At 44.7% G+C, this 20,402-nt stretch overlaps 1 protein-coding gene across 2 annotated transcripts in view; it reads left to right on the top strand.

Annotated features, from left to right (window-relative positions):
* The first annotated feature begins 641 nt into the window (after positions 1–641).
* CARD19 (caspase recruitment domain family member 19) overlaps positions 642–20,402 on the top strand; it is a 32,746-nt gene continuing 12,985 nt past the window's right edge. The window contains exons 1-4 of one of the 2 annotated variants that reach the window (XM_066596512.1): positions 665–734; positions 8,726–8,962; positions 16,690–16,832; positions 18,359–18,512. In XM_066596512.1, coding sequence (XP_066452609.1) covers positions 8,851–8,962; positions 16,690–16,832; positions 18,359–18,512 — 409 coding nt within the window. In that variant the 5' untranslated portion in view covers positions 665–734; positions 8,726–8,850. Of the gene's footprint in view, positions 735–8,725; positions 8,963–16,689; positions 16,833–18,358; positions 18,513–20,402 lie in introns of both variants that reach the window. The other variant, XM_066596513.1, reaches the window with a different exon arrangement.

Here is a 20,402-nt window from a genome sequence, read left to right as displayed (position 1 = left end):
GAGACTAACAGCACAGTGGATGAGATTTGCCAATCTCATCCACACGCTGCGGACAAGACGCGCGGAAACCAAATTCAAATCCGCAACATCAATTGTATCACCGTTTCCGCTGCGGGCTCTCTTCTCTCTATGGGGAGAGATTCTCGCAGCGGAATACAGGTAGAAAAACCGCTTCAAACCTGCACTAAATGGCGTGGCTTTTAAAGCAACCTATCTGCCGCGTAAATTTCACGGAAGTTCCGTACGGTCCCACTGCGGTCATTCCTCAAGATTTCCATCTCGTGGGAACCCAGCCCTAGTGTTACCACTGAGTAATACAACTCGTCCCACAAGAAGACAAGCCCTCGTGTAGTCATGTCGTCGGAAAGAATGAAAGGGCTACGATTTGTTTGTGTGAACGGACCCGCTGCCATCAATGGCTTTTACCCACTCCCTATTGCGTGCGCGCAAATTTTGCCCACATAGTATGCAGTGAAATGCATTCGTGTGAATAATCCCTGAACTATAGGAACAGTTAGACGCATTTCCTGGGGCTCCGTATCTCACAGCACGGGGGATACGGCCAGCATTCTTCACTTGCCGGGTTCGCTCCCTCCTAAGCGACCCCTGCTGGACGCCGCGTGTATTACAGCTCGCAGTGACGCGACCTCCCAGTTTCACTTTGTTTGGCAGTGAAGGACTTTGCCCCGTAAATCGGGCGATGAGCTGAGCGATGACCCCCCGGTACCGGCCGTGTGAGTACACATCGGGGTGCATTAGCAGACATGGGGGGCACAGGGAGGAGTACGTTATTAGTAATTAACCCGTCAGAGAGGTGCCCCGGGCGCAGGGGCAGTGTGGAGGAGCCGCGGGCACGTGTATGGTTAGTGCCACGTAATGTTGTGCCCCCCGCGGGCATGGCTGGCATTACTGAGGCCATAAGGAGGGAGAAAACCGCTGCATATGGCACTCAGTCCAACCACTGTGGAAGCTGCTCTGGGCGACCAATCAGAATTCAGCTTCTAAGCTGGTTAGAACTGGAAGCAGAAACCTGATTGGTTGCTAGGGGCAACAACAGCTGTGGGACAGATCCATTAAAAATGGATAGGTCTCCTCCTTCAGTATGCGTTATTGCGTGCACCTAAACGCAACGCATTTGCACGCGGCACTGTTACACGTGTAACAACACATTTTACAGTACATTTTGCGCACGCACGGCATGCTCATGTGTGCGCAGGACACCCCCCCCCCACCCCACGGTTTAAAATGTTATTTATTCTAATGAGGTTAAGATGTTTTTAGTTATTTTTTCACATAATTGCGCAGTGTATTGCGCATTTGCTCACCTCGCACAAACGTCTATGGGGACCCATGGTGCACAAATGCACCCCCATTACAGTCAATGGATGCCAGTGTTCCGTCGTTCATACGCAATTAACATTGCATAGGAGCGCTGACACGCTCACAGCTTCAATAGAAAAGCCGTAATGGCGGCTGGAGTGTATCGTCCGCATGGACAATACGCTGCACATAGCTTACATCCACGCGGAAAATGGCTCTTATTTTCCGCGAATGATCGTGGGTCCTCCGCTGCGGAAATTTGCAAGCGGAATCCAAGCTGCCCGTGTGAGTTTTGAATAGCAAACTCCGTGATAGCCCTCCGCACGGACGACCCGCGCTATTCAGCACAGTAAATAAAGAGAACATTCGCATGTCCGCTCAGATAAGCGGCTAGTGATTGTGATTTTTGCAAGCGGATTTAAAATCTGTTTTTCGGCGTGATACGCACGAATGTCTCCTATTGAAGTCAATGGAAGTCGTCCAACCTGCAGCCCCTTACATGACATTACAGATAGGCGCAGGAAAAACAGATATTTATTTAAAAAAATCTGTACTGCACATGACCAACGGCAACCGTCCGCGGTTATGCGCAATACAGAAAAGAGAAGGTACGCGGGATCAGAGACGGATTCTGCTGTGGGCTCCCGTATGCAGCACCCAGATCGCCCGTCTGCAGCTGGCCTTAGCTTGGCATTGGCGGTGGGTTGTTTTCTTTTTGTATATACCGTGTTTCACCGAAAATAAGACAGTGTCTAATATAAATTTTTGTTCAAAAATTTTTTTACATGTATAGCTGCCTGGACACTATTTAAATTGACTTTTTTAATTAACTGTCAGCAGGGCTTATATTTCAAGCATCCTCAAAAAGCCTGAAAAATCATTTTGCATCCTCAAAAATTCTAGAAAATCATGCTATGTCTTATTTTCAGGGTATGTCTTATTTTTAGGGAAACGGTATATGTATATTTTATTCTGCAATTATTTTACTTATTTTTGTAACTTTCTCCTTTTTAACATCTCTGTCCCCCATCACGTCACATAAGACCTCTGGGGGTCATTCACATTGTATTTTTCTTTCATTTGACACTTTCCATCCACATCTCCATAGAATAAAACGTACGCATGAAACTCGCCCATGTGAATGCCATAAAAAGACCAACGATCAGCCAGTGAACACGAAGAATGCTCGATTGTCAACTTAGGCCGCCTTCTCACTTGCCCGAAAATCACGCAACTTTCACGCAATGCGAGAGCGAGTGATGACGTAGAATTATGAAACCCATGCTTTGCAATGCTTTCATGCCCATCTGCGATGTTTTCTGTCCAGCGATGTTGGGAGATGTGATAATCGCTGCCTGCCCTATCTTTCCTGGATTTTTTTTTCATACCCATGTTTCCCTATGGAGCCTCCGATTTATCGCATCACACGAACTTGCGTTGTTTGTGTGATGAGTTTTTAACATTAGAAACTCCGATCTATCGCGCAAGAAAATCGCGGGCGGCAACAATTCGATGCAAGAATATTTTAAGGAAAAATCATCACTGACACTCAAAAATTGCGTCAACAAAAACGCAATCTTGCCGCGATTTTCTTGCCACAATATCACGATCGCCGGTGGGCAGGAGCACTTGTAGTTCAGTTTCAGCAACGTAAAAATCCGTCTACTTATGCTGGGGTTTTTTTGGCATTTTTCTGGCTTGTAAAAAAAGGCCCCCTTAGGGCGCCCACCCACTGGCGTTTTTTTACCTGCGTTTTGCGTTTTTCCTGCACAGGCATAGAGATAACATGTGTTCCTGTCCACTGGCGTTTTTTTTGCGTTGCGTTTGCGTTTTTAACATAGGAGCTGTCAGTTGCATATGTGTCCTTATTTTTCTCCTAATGCACCCATGATAGTCAATGGAAATTAATGGAAAAGCCGCGAAAAACGCGCAGAAAAATCGCGGTAAACGCTGCGAAAACGCAAACGCCAGTGGGTGGGCGCCCTTAGTGACAGCCTTAGGCCTCATGTCCACTAGAAAAATACAATCTGCGCAGAATCTGCCGCGGATTTCCGCGGCATATTCTGCACGGATTTGCTTTAAATGGTATTTTTTTTGCATGCGGATATCCGCACACATTGCTATCAATGTGATAGCAATGTTGCTGATCCGCGCAGAATCCGCGGTAAAATGGAGCATGCCACGTTTTTGTCTCCCACGTGTGGAAAACGCAATTCTTTTAAAATGCCATCCGCAGGTGCAAAAATCAATTTAATGGACCCACGGATGGCCAATGATTCCCTAGGGGCAAAATCCGCTGCGGAATCCGCAATTCCATTTTGCTAGTGGACATGAGGCCTTATAGTAATTTTACGTCCTTAAGCTGCGACCCCCCCTCTATACATTGCGGGTGTCAGCTGTTTTTTTACAGCTGACACCTGCGTGCAACAGCCCCGACAAGCTGCGCGGCCGATCAGGGCTGTTAACCCTTTAAATGTCGCTGTCGATTCTGACAGTGGCACTTAAATCCCCTGAACATCACAGGAAGCCGTGCGGCTGTCAAGGCCCACAGGGCTGTCTTGGCAGTATGCCTATCAAGCCGTCCCCATGGGGTGGCCTCATAGACGGCCTGTCAGATGGCAGTATGATGTAATGCTATGGCATTGCATTATACTGCAGGAGCGATCAAACCATCGCATGTTGTGGCCCCCCAGGAGGACTAAAAGAAAATGTAAAAATAAGAACAGTAAAGTTTTACTAATTATTAAAAGGAAAAAAAAGTAATAAAAGTAAAAAAAAACTTTTGCCATATTTACAATTAAAGAATCTTGACAAAAGACAAAAATACATATTTGTTAACGCTGCCTCCGTAAAAGTCCGGTATATCAAAGTAACGCATTATTTATCCCACACAGTGAATGTTGTCCAAAAAAAAAGAACGTCAGAAATGCGCTTTTTTTGGTTACCCTGTCTCCAAGAAAAAATTTAATAAAAAGGAATCAAAAAGTTGCATGTATTCAAAAATGGTACCAATGGAAACTACAGGACGTACCACACAAAATGTGCCCTCACACAACTATGTCGACGGAAAAATAAAAAAGTTATTGTGCGCAGAAGATGGAAACAGAAAATAATTTTAAAAAATTAAATATCTTAAAAAAATATATAAAATACTACAGCATAACAAAAAAACCTATTCAAGTTTGGTATTGTAGTAATCGTACTGACCCATAGAATAGAATAATCATGTCGTTTTCGCTCTAGTCTGTACACCGTAAAAACAAGGCACCCCCATCCCCCATGATGGCTGAATGGCAATTTTTTTCCATGCCTCTCCACTTAGAATTTTAAAAAAGTTTTTCAGTACATTATATGGTACATTAAATAGCACCATTGGAAAATACAAGTCGTCCTGCAAAAAACAAGCCCTCATACAGCAACCTTGATGGATAAATAAAGGAGTTACAATGTTTTAAAAGAGCAAAAATTGAAAAGAAAACAAAAAAGCTCCGTTACTAAGGGGTTAATTTCCTGGGCGTCTTGCTACCTTTTTTTTATTTTACAAAGCCGAGCATTTGGGGTTTTTTTTTTCCTTAAGACTGGGTTCACACAGGAGTGATTTGCCGCAGAATTTTGCTGTGGAAAATTAGCCTGTGGCCGCTGATCCCGGGTTTAGCCAGCCATGTGGACGGGATTTGTCAAAAATCTTGTCCACATGGGGCGGACAATCTATCGCGGCAAAACCGGCATTGCGGCGCGGATTCCCTGGACACAGCATGTCAACTCTTTTTTTTCCTATTGCGACCGTGCTGGCCGCAACGGAAAAGTTGCTCCAAAACCCGCGGCTAAGTCCCAGGGGTTTTAAAGCTGCGCTTATCCCGCGGAAATCTCAAGCTTTTTCGTGGCGGCAAAACCGTGAGATTTCCCTTGTGAAAGCGTCCCGTCGGAACCCAGCATTAGAGAAGTGTACAGAAGAATGCCAAAAAGGCCAAAGCTAGAGCGTGCTGCATTTGGGGGGGGGGGGAAGAAAAAATAAATCAATAATCACATGGACCCAAAAAGCATATCAAAAGCGAAAAAAAAACGCCGCAAAGTAAACGCGCTGTTTGCATGGAGCCTCATAACTCCATATTGACCTACAGCTAACAGCTGGCCAGTGCAGTTTTTTGTTAAAAAAAAAGGGAAAATCACTACCAAAAGTGCGGTGATTTTACTAGAAATACTATATGTAAAGCCGCTCTTATGAAGTCGTTTACTGTATATTCTACCTTTTACCTTGGTACTTCTTGATGGGAAAACATGGTTTTCCGCATTAGAATTCTGCACGCAGATTTTGCCCCTTTACAGCGCACATTTCATGTGCAGATCTGCGCCAAAAATTACAGCAAAAAGATGCGAATTTTGATGCATTTTCTCAGGTGGAATTAGCTGCGGAAAATCCTGCCATGTGAACATAGCTTTAGGCCGGCTTACATGGGTGAGACCATCATGTGGGATTTGAGTGCTGCGTGACGCACGAATATGTGACTATCGCGGCTTGCGCTATCTTTGGGTGTGCCCTCGCATAGCAGTGCCCCTTAAAAAAATAAAATAAAATCGCATCAATTTTTTTAGTCATTTTCCTGTACTTTTATGTATTTCTGCAATTTTTTCCACACAGTGATATGTTTTGCATTATTTTTACACGTGCAAAAAAAAACCAAAAAAAAACAAAAAAAAAAACACATGATGGTTCTGCTCTTATTCTATTTATTTTTAAGGTTACCATGGTTACATGCGATAAAAATGGATCACAGTCAAATGAAATGACTGTAATCCATTTGTTTTTAAACACACCTATAGACCTGAATGGGTGATTTTTGTCTAAAAATCATAACAAAAATAGGGCATACCGCGATTACTAGGATTACAACTGATTACTATGTAACCGTGGTTTTTCTATTTTTGTACTTTGGTCTTTCTGTATCCCCCTGATTTGTAAGCGCTGTGGAATATGTTTGGCGCTCAAATCAAACGTAAGAATCATGTGAATATACCCTTAATTGGCTGTTTAACTCTTTAGATGCTGCAATCAGTGCTGACCTCAGCATTTTAGTGGTTGGATAGAGTGAGTGGTCTCCCTCTGTCTACCGATACCCCACTACCCCCCCATGAAGAGCTTGTGGGGTGCTGTTCTGCTGTCACAGCCAGAATCAGGCCTCCATGGCCCGCCATTCCTTCTCTTACAATCCGCGTATGGTTGGTGCACACGAGATTTACTGTCTGCAACAAATCTGTAGCAAAATCCACCTGTGTTAGGGTCGCTTCACACTGGCGTTAGAATCGTGTGTTTTCTCTGCTTAGCGATTCCGTGAGAAATCACAAGATTATGAATCCTATGGTTCCCTATAGCTAACACCACATCTGCGATCTTGTGATGCTTGCGATCTCTACAAATCGCGGCAGGTCCATTCTTTTTGCGATCTCGCCCATTTCTTCCAATGGGGCCGGCAGCAGAAGCGCCAGCCCCATTGAAATCAATGGCAGAGGCTTGCGATCCTCTTCCACTGCTGTGACAGCAGTGGCAAGGAACTCCCCACGAAGAGGATTTTCAGGGGGGTGGGGGGGGGGGGGAGTTGAAATATAAGCCCTACCCTGAAAATAATCCATAACTATAAAAAATGAGAATACAGCACCTTAGTAACGATGTCATCTTTGGCACGTCTTCTTGCAGGTCCCCGCTCTCTTCTTCTGCTTCTCTTCTGGCTGGGGATTGAAAATCCCCGCCTCCTGAAAGCGCTGCTTCTGATTGGCTGAGTGCAGAGAGTCCCCTGCCACTGCTATGACAGTGTCCCATTGATTTCAAACAATGGGAAACAATGGGAGAAGAACACTATCTCCAGCTGTGGCAGTGACAACCACAGCAGGAGATTCCTTCAGTCCTGCAGGGATGGGAGGCTGTTTCCCTGTGCAAACACCTCGCATCCAGGGCTTCAAGAAGGATTGCAACAGCAATATCGGTGTGTTAATCACATCCCGATATCACTCTCACCAGTGTGCAGGTGCCTACCCACTAGCGATAGGTTTTCTTGCGATGCGAGAGTGAGTGAAAACGCATGATTATGAAACCAATGATTTTCAATGGTGTCATACTCATATGTGATGTTCTCACTCAAGCCTTGTAGCGCTAAGAAAATCTGCGACAGCTATGGCAGGGGATTCCTTCATCCCCGTGGGTACTGTGGGGATGAAGGAATCCTCTGCCACAGCTATCACTGTGATGTTTTTACTCAAGCGTCGCATCGCTAAGAAAAATCTGTGCTATCGCCCATTGCTTTCAATGGGGCCGTCGGTAGCAGCTGTCACAGCTGCGGCAGAGGTCCGCGATGCTATCCCATTCCTTTCAATGGGACCAGCACTGCTGCCGTCCCATTGAAACCAGTGGGTTGCAGGCACCCCCGCACTGCTCCCCGCAATAAGATCACGGATTGCCATGGCAACTGGGGGCCTTCTGAAAGGCCCAAGGGCTGCCATCGCAGATTGCCTATCAAGTCTTGCCACAGATCGCTGTGATATAATGTAATGCTATAGCATTACATCATACTGCAGAAGCGATCAAACTATCACAAGTTCTTGTCCTCTATGGGGACTAAAAAAAATTATTTTGAAATAGTTTTATTCATTATTTAAAAAGAAAAAAAGTAATAAAAGTTAAAAAAAACAACTTTTTGCGATATATTTTTTGTTTTATTATTTAGATTATAAATGTTTGGTATTGCTGCATCCGTAAAAGTCCAATCTATTAAAATAATGCATTATTTACCCCGCAGGGTGAACATCGTCAGGAAAAAAAAAAAAAAAAACGCCAACATTGCGTTTATTTGGTCACCCAATAAAAGTGGTTGAAAAGTCGTAAAAAATTTTACTCCTCTTAAATTTTTAAAAAGTTTGTCAGTACGTTAAGTACCGTAGTACCATTGATAAACACAACTCATCCCGCCAAAGACAAGCCCTCAGACAGTTACATCGACGGAAAAACAGCAGTTATGGTTATTTTTTTTTTAAGTTAGTAGGAGAAGCCAAAAATCGAAAAAAAGAAATGGGCCGTGCCCTTAAGGAGTTAATGGCTGCAATAAGCACTCTCCTAGGATAATGCACACAGCTTTCCCAGGCACCTGAATGGTAGTTGCAACTAAGATAAGCTTCTGTGGTAGCCGTTTTAGTTGCCAGCCCAGAGAAAGCTACACGTAAGGAGCTTTACCATGGCAGCTGGCACAGTGCCCTGCTGGTGAAAGACAGTGGGTACTGCCAGCTGGTCTTTCCAGTCCTTCTCTAGAGATCTGCAGACGACGCAGGCCCAGCCCCGTGTACTGAGCAGCACTCCGCCATACACATCATTCAGCTGGAGGCTCTTGGCACTCTTCCTAAATCTTGTCTTTTGGCTCAGAGAGCACTCTTGCAGAGAAGGAAATCCACAAGCAGAAATCCAGTTCCACCTTAAGCGGAGGGGAGGGCTGTCTGGGTGTAACACAAGCTGCCTCCTTGCTGCCACCGCTGACACTCATCACAGACATGGAAGGAAAGGAGGAGGGACAGACAGACAGCCCAACAAGGAAGTTCTCTACCTCAAGACTGCATTATCAACCCGAGGAGGTTGCAGGGCTTCCTAATCTCACCATGTCAGGTCAGTGATCCCCACCAACCCATGACTAGGAGTGCATACAAAGTTATCACGTGCAGAGGAGGTCAGAGTGACATTGAGAAACTTTGTAACCTTTTGGATTCCGGTCTGATGCAGATAACTTTGTGTCTGCGGAGGGTTAGAAGTAAATTCATGGGAAAAATGAAAGCGGCTCAGTCATGGGTCAGGGGTGATGTGAGGACGAGCTGCTGGCACAATGGATCCAACTGCTGGATTATATGAACTCCATGCCAGGACTTTATATCACAGTAGTCGGATCCGTCAGCAGGCTCTGAAAGGCGAGGAGGAAGCATTAGATTTGGCATCCTAGATGGCTGCAAATACTGGATCTGGTAATAGAGAATTATCAATATTTACTTCTTTTACATGGCGATGCAACATCAAGTCACGCAACAAAAAAGAATGTATACCATTTGTCTGCGAATTGCTGTCGCACGAATAGGGGGCCTTTTACACGGGCCAATGAATTGTTCAGCTTTCTGCATCCAACGGGAATCTAAACGACACATGCCCGACAGAATGACGATTGAGAATTTATTCAGTTCTCATTCAGCTTCTGCACACAGAAAACTGAACGATGGATCGGCCAGTGTAAACAGGCAGTCTTTCACTTAGGACTGCCTGTTTACTGTGAATGGAGGGGGGCGAACCGGAACAATCCCCATCCACTCCTCTATTCACTAGCGGTGATCTTCCTGAGTAACAGCACAGGAGCGATTATCGCAGTAATGACCTGTCAGGCATCTGTGCGCGACAGGTCGTCCCATGTAAAAGGGCCCTAAGTTAGCCGACATCCGCTGCAGGTTCCGACCTGATCGTGTGGAGCCGGCCAGTGACCCTGCGTACCTATGGTTTCTGCGCTGCGTATGACCGCGGTAGCTCACTGTTGGTCATGCGTAGTACTGATTTTTTTTCTTCAATATTTGTATTTCCCGCTCCATCACTTAGCAATGATGCAGGTACCCGCGGCACATACGCAATGTTATCTGCGGATGGATTACGGGTTCGATGGCCTCCATTGACTTCAGTGAGCTATCCACAGCAAAATATAGCATGCTGCAATTTTTTTCCTCCGCTCTCCGAATACACTATTTGTATCCACGAGTGTGAGCGAAAAACTCGAAAGTACATGCCTTTCAATACGTGCAATTTGCTGCAACTCCTCCGCGCGGATACCGCAATAGGAATGCGGTTGTGTGAAGCTGACCTTAGAGCTAAAATTGTGGCGTTAAAAAATCCACAAAATTGCAAATTGCATTTAATTTCCATTTTTTTGTGTAGAGTAAGAAAAGTCATGTGCAGCTTGCAACTTGTCACAAGTTGAGGGCTCATTCACACGGAGAACCACGCGCGCAGAAAATCACGCACATAACAGAATTGCGGCTTTTAGAACCAATGGTTTCCTACACGAACGTTCTTTAGACGCACAGAAAACATCTGAATGTTCCCATAGGAAGCCATTGGTTCTAATAGCCGTGAGTTTTTTACGTACATTATTTTTGCGCACATAGGTCCCCATGTGAGTGAGTCCTGAATTTGACTGCAGTCTCTTGCGTTAGGGCACAAGTCACAATGCGACCCCATTAGCGATCATTACATGCAGTGTCAAAGAGCGACACTGCGATCTTCATGTAATGTAAGCACAACCGACATGCAGCCCTCGCCTTAGGGGTCCTTAAAACGAGCATATGCGCAAATGTGCACGCTTTAGTGCAACATATTTGCGCTATGAACAAGGTAGATTGGTACGCGTATAGGCGCATCTTAATGTCCCTTTTGTGCATACCAGCCAGGGTTTTTGTGCACGGGCCATTACCACACACCCCATTTTGCGCATCTTGTGTATTAGACTTTATGGGGACCTTTAGTAAGATAGAGCAGGTTCTACTTCTTTTGTGTGCTCAAAAAAGGGCAATGTGAATGAACCGATTGAAATCAATGGAGTGTTGCTCATGCAAATACACCTGTGTGAAGGAGTCCTTAAGGTCCTTTTAGATGGAACAATTAGGCTGGGTTCACACAGTGCGAATTTGCCGCGGTTTTGCCACTCATTGCCGTCGCATATCCGCACTGCGGCAAAACCGCTGCGTTTGCAGTGCAATGCAGCACAAATGAGAATTGTTCTCACAGGGCGGATGTTGGAACACAATTTTGTGACCTTCATGTCACCGTGTGGCCCTAGCCTTAATTTTAGACATGGTTTTAGCTTAGTGATGTCAACGCTCTGCTTCCACAGCTGCTGCAGAACTGCCAGGTCTGCTTCCCGGTACAAATAGCGCTGGAGATACTGATATAAAAAGAAAAACAGAATAGTACAGAATAAACTGACCGTACTACCTTTTTTTTTTTTTTCCAAACACATTGAAATCAGCGCTGGCTGTCAGTGTCAGGCTACACCCCAGTGTAATGGCTGGCGCTCATAATTGCACACACAGCTTTCATGGAAACCAATGGGTTCTAGTCTCTATATATTACACACGTAAAAAATACATGCATTTTACATTGTGCAAATACACCTGTGGGAGCACGCCCTAAGAGTGGCTTCCATCCTGTCGGACCTTCTGTTATATGTGAATGGCCGACCAGTCCTACTACACTTTTTGACGGGAAATAGCCGGCTGACCACGACTTCACCCAGAAAAATCAGCTGTTTATTAGAGGTTTCCAAGAGGGGGACTTGGAGCAAACAGCTGAGCGCCCCCAGCTCCACTTTCTCATAGGGGTTGTGCATCTTTAACGGATGTACTGCTTTTCTCGTGTGACAAACGCTGCAGCTCTGGATCCCAGCGGTAGTAGAGAGGTCCTACAACCCCTTTAATTAGAATATATGGATATGCAGGCTTTAATAAACTGGGCTGCATAGTATATATAGATACTAGAGATGAGCGAGCATGCTCGGTAAAGGCAGATACTTGAGCGAGCATCACTCTTCTCGAGTAACTGCATACTCATCTGAGCAAATGCGGGGGGTTGGTGGAGGGGAGCGGAGGGGAGAGTGAGAGAGATCTCTCCCCCCCCCCTCCGCTTCCCCCCACTCAACCCCGCATTTGATGAAAAATCAAGTTATAATATCAGTCAACAGGAGTTAGTCTGCTTGTTAATGGTTTCCAGAAACAAACCGTAACATATGGAAACAAGCTGGCAAATCCCTACTTTCCAGATTATACATGTATTCAGTATTGCAGCTGTAGGGCTTATTCAGATGACCGTATATCGGCCGGGTTTTCACGCCCGGCCGATATACAGTGTCTCTCTCTGCAGGGGGGGGGGAGAGCTGGGAGAGCTGGGAGCAGTGCTCTGAGCTCCCGCCTCCTCTCCACCCTCCCTGAACTTAGCTCTGCCTCCGTCCTGCTCCTTCTCATTGCAAATAGTGTCAAAAGGCGGAGAGGGGGCGGGAGCTCAGAGCACTGCTCCCTGCTCTTCCAGCCTCCTCCCCCTGCAGAGAGGGACACCATATAACGCCTGGGAGTGAATACCCGGCTGATATACGGTCGTCTGAATAAGCCCGTAACCTGTATCATAACATTTTACTGATCTTTGCATTTGTCTCACCTTTGGATGAATAACTCTTTATGAGAACGGGAACATGACTGGTGTCAGTCAAGGTCATGAGAGGGTTGGTGGATGTAAAACATAACAGGTTAATCTCTAGCATAAAATAGTTCTCAGACAAGGTATCTGTTTCCCACAACAGCCTTTTATCTCATGCACCAAGCCCGTTGCGTTCATTTGGCTTATAAATATAGAAAAGAAGAACACGACTGTCCTGCAAGAACTCGTCTGATACTTGTATTAGAGAATTGTGTTATCGCTTTTTCCCAAATTCACCTGTTTTGCCAATTGAATTTCTATGCTGTTCCGTATAATACAATAGAAAACTTAATCTGAGTATTACAGATTTGCCAAAAAGCACATCTTAAAACTGGCAATTCGATAATGCATCTTAATCAGAATTGGGGCAAATAAATTAACCGATCTCTATTTTTTTTTTCAAATTTCAAAGCCATTTTTGAAGTTCTTGCTGCCTTTAGGCCGAATGCACACAGCCGGGTCAGATTTCACATGCGGGATCCCGCAGCGGAATCCGACTCGCTGCCCAACCGGTGACCCCTGCATACCTGTCCACAGTCTTGTTTAACTGTAATGCAGATGTGCCAGCCAGCGCACATGCGCATTACGGATAATGCTGCGTCGTCACTAGGCAGCGACGTGGATTCTATGGCCCGTCCGCAGATCGGACGGCTTCCATTGAATTCAATGAAAGCTGTCCACGCAGAATCCACACTGAAATAGAACATGCTGCGATTTTTCCTCTGCAAGCGGAGAATTGCAATTGATTTCCGCTCATGGACATGGAGAAGTGATTTTCTATAGCATGGTTATGGGCAGTATTTGCTGCGGAATCTGGAGGTGGACGTCCGCTCATCCGCAGTGCAAATACACCCATGTGCTCCATCAGAGCCTTCATCCGGAGCTTCCGTTACAGATGCTGCTGAAAATACCGGAAGAAAAAGTGCTGCATGCAGAAGTAGTATTTATTTCCATATGTTAATGCCTAGTGGAGCCTCCTTTGGCCATATTGACATCAGATACTCTGTGGCATAAGTTCTACTAATATCTGATACACTTCAGCTGGTATTTCCCTGCATTCATCCTGCAAATGTCTGGCGGGTTCTCTCAAAGAAAATGCATGCTGTTCATATTTGTTGACCTGATGTCCCAGTTCATCCCAAAGATGTTCAGTAGGGTTCAGATTTCCATTTACTCCTTACCCCCAGGTCCATCAGCTGCATACTGACTGACACTTACTGCTGCTTGTATCCTGTCCATGGTGTAGCAGACACAGCTTGCTGTGGAATAGTTCCAGTAATAGCAGAATACGTAGGAGATTGCTATACATAAAAATGTCATATTTTACAAGTTCAGTTGCACCAATGGTAAACCTCAGATTCAAAGGGGTCTTGTCAGTGGATAGAAAACTTTTGGCTGGCTGCAAGGTTCTGTGGCCATGGCCCCACTGTCTATCTCAGTTTTTTGTGGGGGTTTCACACTCACCCCTTCCTTCTTAGGTCTGGTTCTCGTGGGTCATTGTGTCAAGTGGGCTGTTCGCACCGCTAATGTTCATCAAGTCCAACGTCACCCACTGATAGTGAGCGGTGGGAACTGCCCACTTGACACACTGACAGCCTTGGGAAAAAAATAGTCAGTGGGGCACAGTTTGCATCGCCACCCAGCCACCACCTGCTGATTTTAACCCATGACAGGTCCTCTATAAGAACAGAATCCGACTTTTACAGTTTGCGTGCCTTTTCAGATTAATGTAAGAGTAGAGTCAGTAGAAAGTTTAATCTTTTTCTTCGCCAGTCCTGACACACTGCACGCTAATCCTCTTACCCATCGGTTGGCTGACTCATCTCATTTAATGTATAATAACTTCTAGCCCATGCTGAATTTCTTCTTTGCATACAAAGTCCACATCTGTCGGAATAGGATGGACAAAAATAGGATGGATTTGATGATACTCAATAGCACGGAGAGATACTTTTGTTCAGAAGCTAAATGTTTAACCTTTCCTAGACCTGAGCAGTGAGAAGCTGTGACGTCCGGACGCCGCAGCTATGGGAAAAGCAATTAAATAGGCATGTAATAACCGGAATTCTAGTAAAACTCCACCCGGCGTCATCTAGACATCTAGGCGGCCATACAAATGAGTGGGGCAGGTACAGCAGATTGGCTCTTCACTTTGGTCATGGAAGTCAATGTGTGCATCAACAAAAATGGAACGTTTTTGCATGCCATGTGAGTGCGCAATTTTTTAAAATCTGTTTTAATAGCATTTTCACACGGCTCTTAAAACTAATGCGAGTTCTGCCCTGTGCGACACAGACAGAAACAACACGGAAAATGAACCCTTTTTTTGAATGGGTTCATTCACATGAGTGATTTTTCACTTTGACCGATGGTCCGAGTTTGAAGAATCGCTGCATTTCTTATGTTCGTGCAAGTTTCACATGAGAATGGGACCTGTGCAGGGCCTCGCACATCATACGCAGACGGAGTGCTCGTGTGCTCTGCGATGCAAGTTGCACCAAAAAATGTCAAAATACAGCCTTAACGCACCAATTGGTCTTGATGGGTTATTCTGGTCCGAAATTGCGCCAGATAGGATATGCTGTTATATATATATTATTATTTTATATATATATTTTTTTTTTTACACGGACCTTCAGTCTGTGAAAAATTTAGCATATGTAAATACATGCATTAACATCCTCCGTCTGAGTAAGCCCTGATGCTCCGTAATCGTCCGTGCAAGTAAATAGTAATTTGCTCAGTATTCACTAGCCGTTTTGTTTCCGCTCACCTAAAAAAATTGTCACTGGTTGGTCAAAAGTCATCTGGTGTAAAGTCAGTCATTTGTACTTGCCAATTAACTTTCATTGAGAGTTCCCCACCGCCTCCATAAACAATATCTCAGCTTAGACCACCTATTGGTGGACACAATTTGCAAGAATTTGGTGCAGTTTTAACATAGTTTAGGCCATGCCCCTTTTTCAGACAAGTTGGAAGAACTGTCTAAAAATGTCTAAGAACACATAGTAAATGTGGTGCAAAGCATGTAGGACCGCTTTCTAGCACAATTTGCTCCAGAAAACACTCATTTTAAATAGTAAATCTGCCCCTTTAGTGGTGAGCGGCCGACGGCGACACGTGCCAGCAGGGAGGGCTCTGCGTGCAGCCTCTGGCACGTGTGCCATAGGTTCGCCACCACTGCACTAATTGAATGTTGTCCAAACCTGCCGATTTCAGAGGGACAGGGTGACTAACGTGTATTGGGGTGTTCCACCTCTTCCCAGGCAGCAGATTTTGGAGAGAGATAAGGATTGTGGAATTAGATTTCAACATGCCAATCCTTTTGTTCTTGGGGAGATAAGCCACTGCCAGAGGTGTCTATCGGCTACTTATTTTTCTCACCCTATTGAGGATACATGCACACCTAGCCGATGGTTGTTGAGAATAGCTGAACAAGAACTCAGTCACCGGCTCTCTAAAGAGTATGGCCAACCTTAGTGGGAACGCAGCCGTACAATGCATTGTATCCTACATTCACCACATCTATACAGGCCGCTGTATGGCAGGGATACATTGGATAAAACAAGGGACAGTTATGCTCTTACAACTTATACGTATATTCAAGCATTTGATACTGTAGAGGTACCATAAAGAGTTGTCGTTGGGCTACATCTCAGAAGTCACCACAAAGGGATCAGTAATTGCCGTATTTAATACAGATTTGTAACACAATCACTGTCAAATAGAATTGTCGTGCCTGAGTGCATATGGCATCAGCTAATTGATTCCCAGGAGTCTCTTGGGCATAGTAAAAGGATTTTGATTGTCTATGAAAATATTGGAAAACGTGGGTTTTCTTTTGGGAATCTTGAAAGATGAAAGAGTGATTAAGACCAAACGAAGCAAAGTCGTTTGTGTGGGGAAAACTACTGCAATGAGCAATTTAACGCACATTCCTGCTACTTCTCTACTATTCCTTACTCACTGGGACTGTCCGCTGTTCGAAGGCAGGGCTCTTCACTGGGGGGTTAAAATTGATATACACTTTGGCGATTGCTAATATAATTGTGCGTATTATAAGATTATTCACAGGGTAACTCTTTATAATTCTGCCATTTCTTCCTTTTTCTTCTCAGACCAATCTTATTCCGACCGGCTACTCCAGGACACGGCGTACCTGAACAGTAACAGGAATTTGACTGAAAGGATTGTGGACAGAATCATTTTGCAGCTAAATCGTGTCTATCCTCAGGTTCTTTCCAATAAGGAAGCTGAAAAGGTAAGGTTTTCTCTGTTTAATACCACTGGGAAGATAACAGATGACTTCAGTAAGATTGCCGTTTCAGTGGTTTTGTATAGAGACTATATAGAGGGACCTGCTGTGTAGAGGGGAACTCCACCCAAAAGTGATCTCCTGCTGATCAATGGTGAAATCCATGAGCTCAGACCTTCACTGGCTGTCTAAATTGTGGAGCAGTGAAATAAGTTCAATAGCACTCTAGCGATTTCCTTCACATCATTGACTCAGTTGCTGATTTAACAACCCAACGCTGCCCATACATATAACATAGCTGTTAGTTGAACGCTTGTTCAGCCAACCGCTATCTTGGCCGACATCCCCATATGCGTGCACACTCAGCTCATATGCAGTCTCCTCCTATCTCCTGTTGAACAAAAGGATCAAGCAGTTGAAATCCAACAGGCCAATTCTTATCTCTCCCGACATCAGGGAGGCACCTGTACACATTAAATGATTGGGTGGACCCACCAGAATTAGCGGGTTGGCTCAATGGTGGTCTAATATGTGGGGAAAGCCTAATAACTGATAGTAACAGGAAGCACACAGAATTTATGATGAAGGTAATGGCTGATCTGAGTAGAGTATTTATTTATGTACCCCCCAAATTTTGGACGTGCTCAGTTCCTTCGAGAAAAAGTTTTGGACAAACTGAGCTCTTTCTACTTCAAATGGCTGAAGTTCCAGTTTTGTGCTACCAACATGCTTTTGTTGTCTATCATTTTAAGTTTCTTGGCTTTAAAATGACACCAAAAGCATGCCGTAGCACTCACAGCACTGGAGCTACAGCCATTTGAAATGAGGCTTGGAATGCTGAATTATCAGCTGCCACTTTTCAGTGGGTGTGCTGAGATGAAGGGGGAGGCAAGACCAGCGGCAGCAGAGAAGATCGGTGATTCTCCAGGAAAGGGGGACATGAATGTTTGTTCATGTTATCACTTACCATCAATCAGCAAGGATATTTGCTCTCTGATTGTCACATGTGGGTTTTTCCCAGAAAGGGAGTGAAAAAATTAAAAATATTTATCTAATCACTCCTTTACACCATTTAACCCTACAGATTCCGCAGTCATTGGTGGCGGTGGCATCTAAACGTTTTTACTGAGAAAAAACTAAACATTTTTTTCCCCTTACACAAAGGTTAAACAAATGGAAAGAACACTTGACGGCATACCAGATTCATTTTCATACATTTCATAGTGGTTGTGCCTGGTATAGGATGAATGTGACGTCACAGGCCTGAGAATAGTCTATGGAGCTCACTGGAGAACTTCAGCCTCTTCAGACAGCTAATTGGCAGGGGTTCCTAGTGGTGGAACCCCACCGATTTTATATTGATGGACTAACCGGAGGATAGGTCTTCAGTGTCTTAGTCCCGAAAAACCCCTTTAAAGATCATGTATGTGTCCATTTGTGGCCACCATCACTGTAGATAAATACATTGTTGCTGTGTACATTATGGAAATCTGCCTGGTATATTTCATGCTTCTAATAATGATCCTTTACAGTTTAGGAGTCTGAAAACCCCTCTACGCATTCGGCTTGCTGATCTACTAAAGCATCTACCGAGAAAAGGGGAACGAGAATGTCAGGAGTTCTACCGGGCTCTACAGAACAATGCAGACAAGGTGTACGCCACACTGCCAAGCAGAAATAATCTGAGTAAGTAACAGGCATCATGACCATTCCTACGTAAACCCAGTCAGCCACTTATGACAATATCTCAGATATCATCAATTGTCTGGTGTTGGCAATTGCAATATTCTTGTGTGAAACCAAGTGGAATAAATCATTAATACAAGCGGCTGCTGATAAGTCTTTGGCTTTACCCAGAAAGAATCGAGATAGGAAGATGAAACTTTACATTTATTCCACATAGTCTCCACTGATGTCAACACACTTCTTACATCGGTATTTCAAGTTCTGTAAGCCTTGCAAAAAGAAGGATTTCAGTTGTGCCTCAAACCAGTCATCTGTAGCAGCCATGGCATCAGAAATGGTGTGAAATTTGGTACTCTTGAGGTGTTTCTTCAGGTTTAGAAACCAATAATAGTCGGAGGGAGCTAGATCTGGTGAATAAGGTGGTCAACCAGCTGGAAGCCTAGCTCCACCAGTTTTGCAGTGGTCGCTTGTGCAGTGTGAGTGGAGGCGTTGTCTTGTAGGAACAAGATTCCTTTGGACAAATTGCCGCACCTTTTAGCCTTCAGAGCTGCCTTCAATTGGTCCAAAAGTTCAATCTAATACCTTGCATTGATGGTGGAACCATTTTGAAGGTAGTCCACTAGCAGCGAGCCCTCCTTATCCCAGACACAGACACCATCACCTTAGTGACTGGTTTTCGCACCCTGAACTTCCTTGTTTGAGGAGAACCACTGTGCCTCCACTCTTTTAACTGCTCCTTGGTTTCAGGGTCACACAAATAAATCCAAGTCTCATCCATAGTGACTAGTCGATCCAGGAAGTTCTTATGACTCCAGAAACATTGACAAATGGACTGGGAAGTTTTCACTCGCATGCTTTTCTGATCTGTTGTCAAACATTTGGATCCACTTTGCAGATAGCTTCTTCATGTTCAAATGTTCATGGATAATGACTAGAGATGAGCGAACGTACTCGGATAGGCACTACTCGTCCGAGTAATGTGCCTTATCCGAGTACCGCTGTGTTCGTGCTGAAAGATTCGGGGCGCTCCGCTGCTGACAGGTGAGTCGCAGCGGGGAGCGGGGCAGAGCGGCCGGGAGAGAAGGAGAGAAAGATCTCCCCTCCGTTCCTCCCCGCTCTCCCCTGCAGCTCCCCGCTCCGCAGCGCGTCCCGAATCTTTCAGCACGAGTACAGCGGTACTCGGATAAGGCACATTACTCGGACGAGTAGTGCCTATCCGAGTACGTTCGCTCATCTCTAATAATGACACAAACACGTTCACGAGAAATCCACATGATGGCTGCTATTCCTTTAGCTGAAATTTGCCAATTCTTCAGTAGGAGGTTGTGCACAGCATCGACGATTTCCGGAACAACAACCTCTCTCGGTCGTCCAGGACGTTCCTCATCATTGGTGCTGAAGTGGCCCATTTTAAATTTGGCAACCCAGTTCTTAACTGTAGAATATGAAGGGCATTGATCCCCCAATGTCTGCGACATATCACCATAAATATCCTTCATGGACTTTCCTTGCAGAAACAAGAATTTTATCACTCCTCTGCTCTCATGTGCGGTGAATATCGCCTTAGACTCCGCCATTTTGTTTTTCCGCGTGCCTAGATCACTGTTACCATAAGCTACAAACACAAAATTTTTAAAACATATATTAGACACATAAGGCTTTTATGTGATGTAACATTCGTTACCATAGAAACTAAGAAAGAACACGAAGCCAAAGACTTATCAGCACCCCCTCGTATACAAAGGTAAATTGTGTTCCAATATGATTGACTAAAATATGTGTGTGTATACGCTTTGTTGAGAAAAGTATTGGGACACAAATAGAATATGTTGACATTTGGTTTTATTCACATTTTCCAGCATGGTGTTGGGCCACCTTTGGCCTCAATGA

This window comes from Eleutherodactylus coqui, chromosome 3 (genome assembly GCF_035609145.1).
Source record: "Eleutherodactylus coqui strain aEleCoq1 chromosome 3, aEleCoq1.hap1, whole genome shotgun sequence".
NCBI classification, from domain to species: Eukaryota; Metazoa; Chordata; class Amphibia; order Anura; family Eleutherodactylidae; genus Eleutherodactylus; species Eleutherodactylus coqui.
Note: the sequence above shows the minus strand (reverse complement) of the source record. Positions and strands in the feature narration are given on the sequence as shown.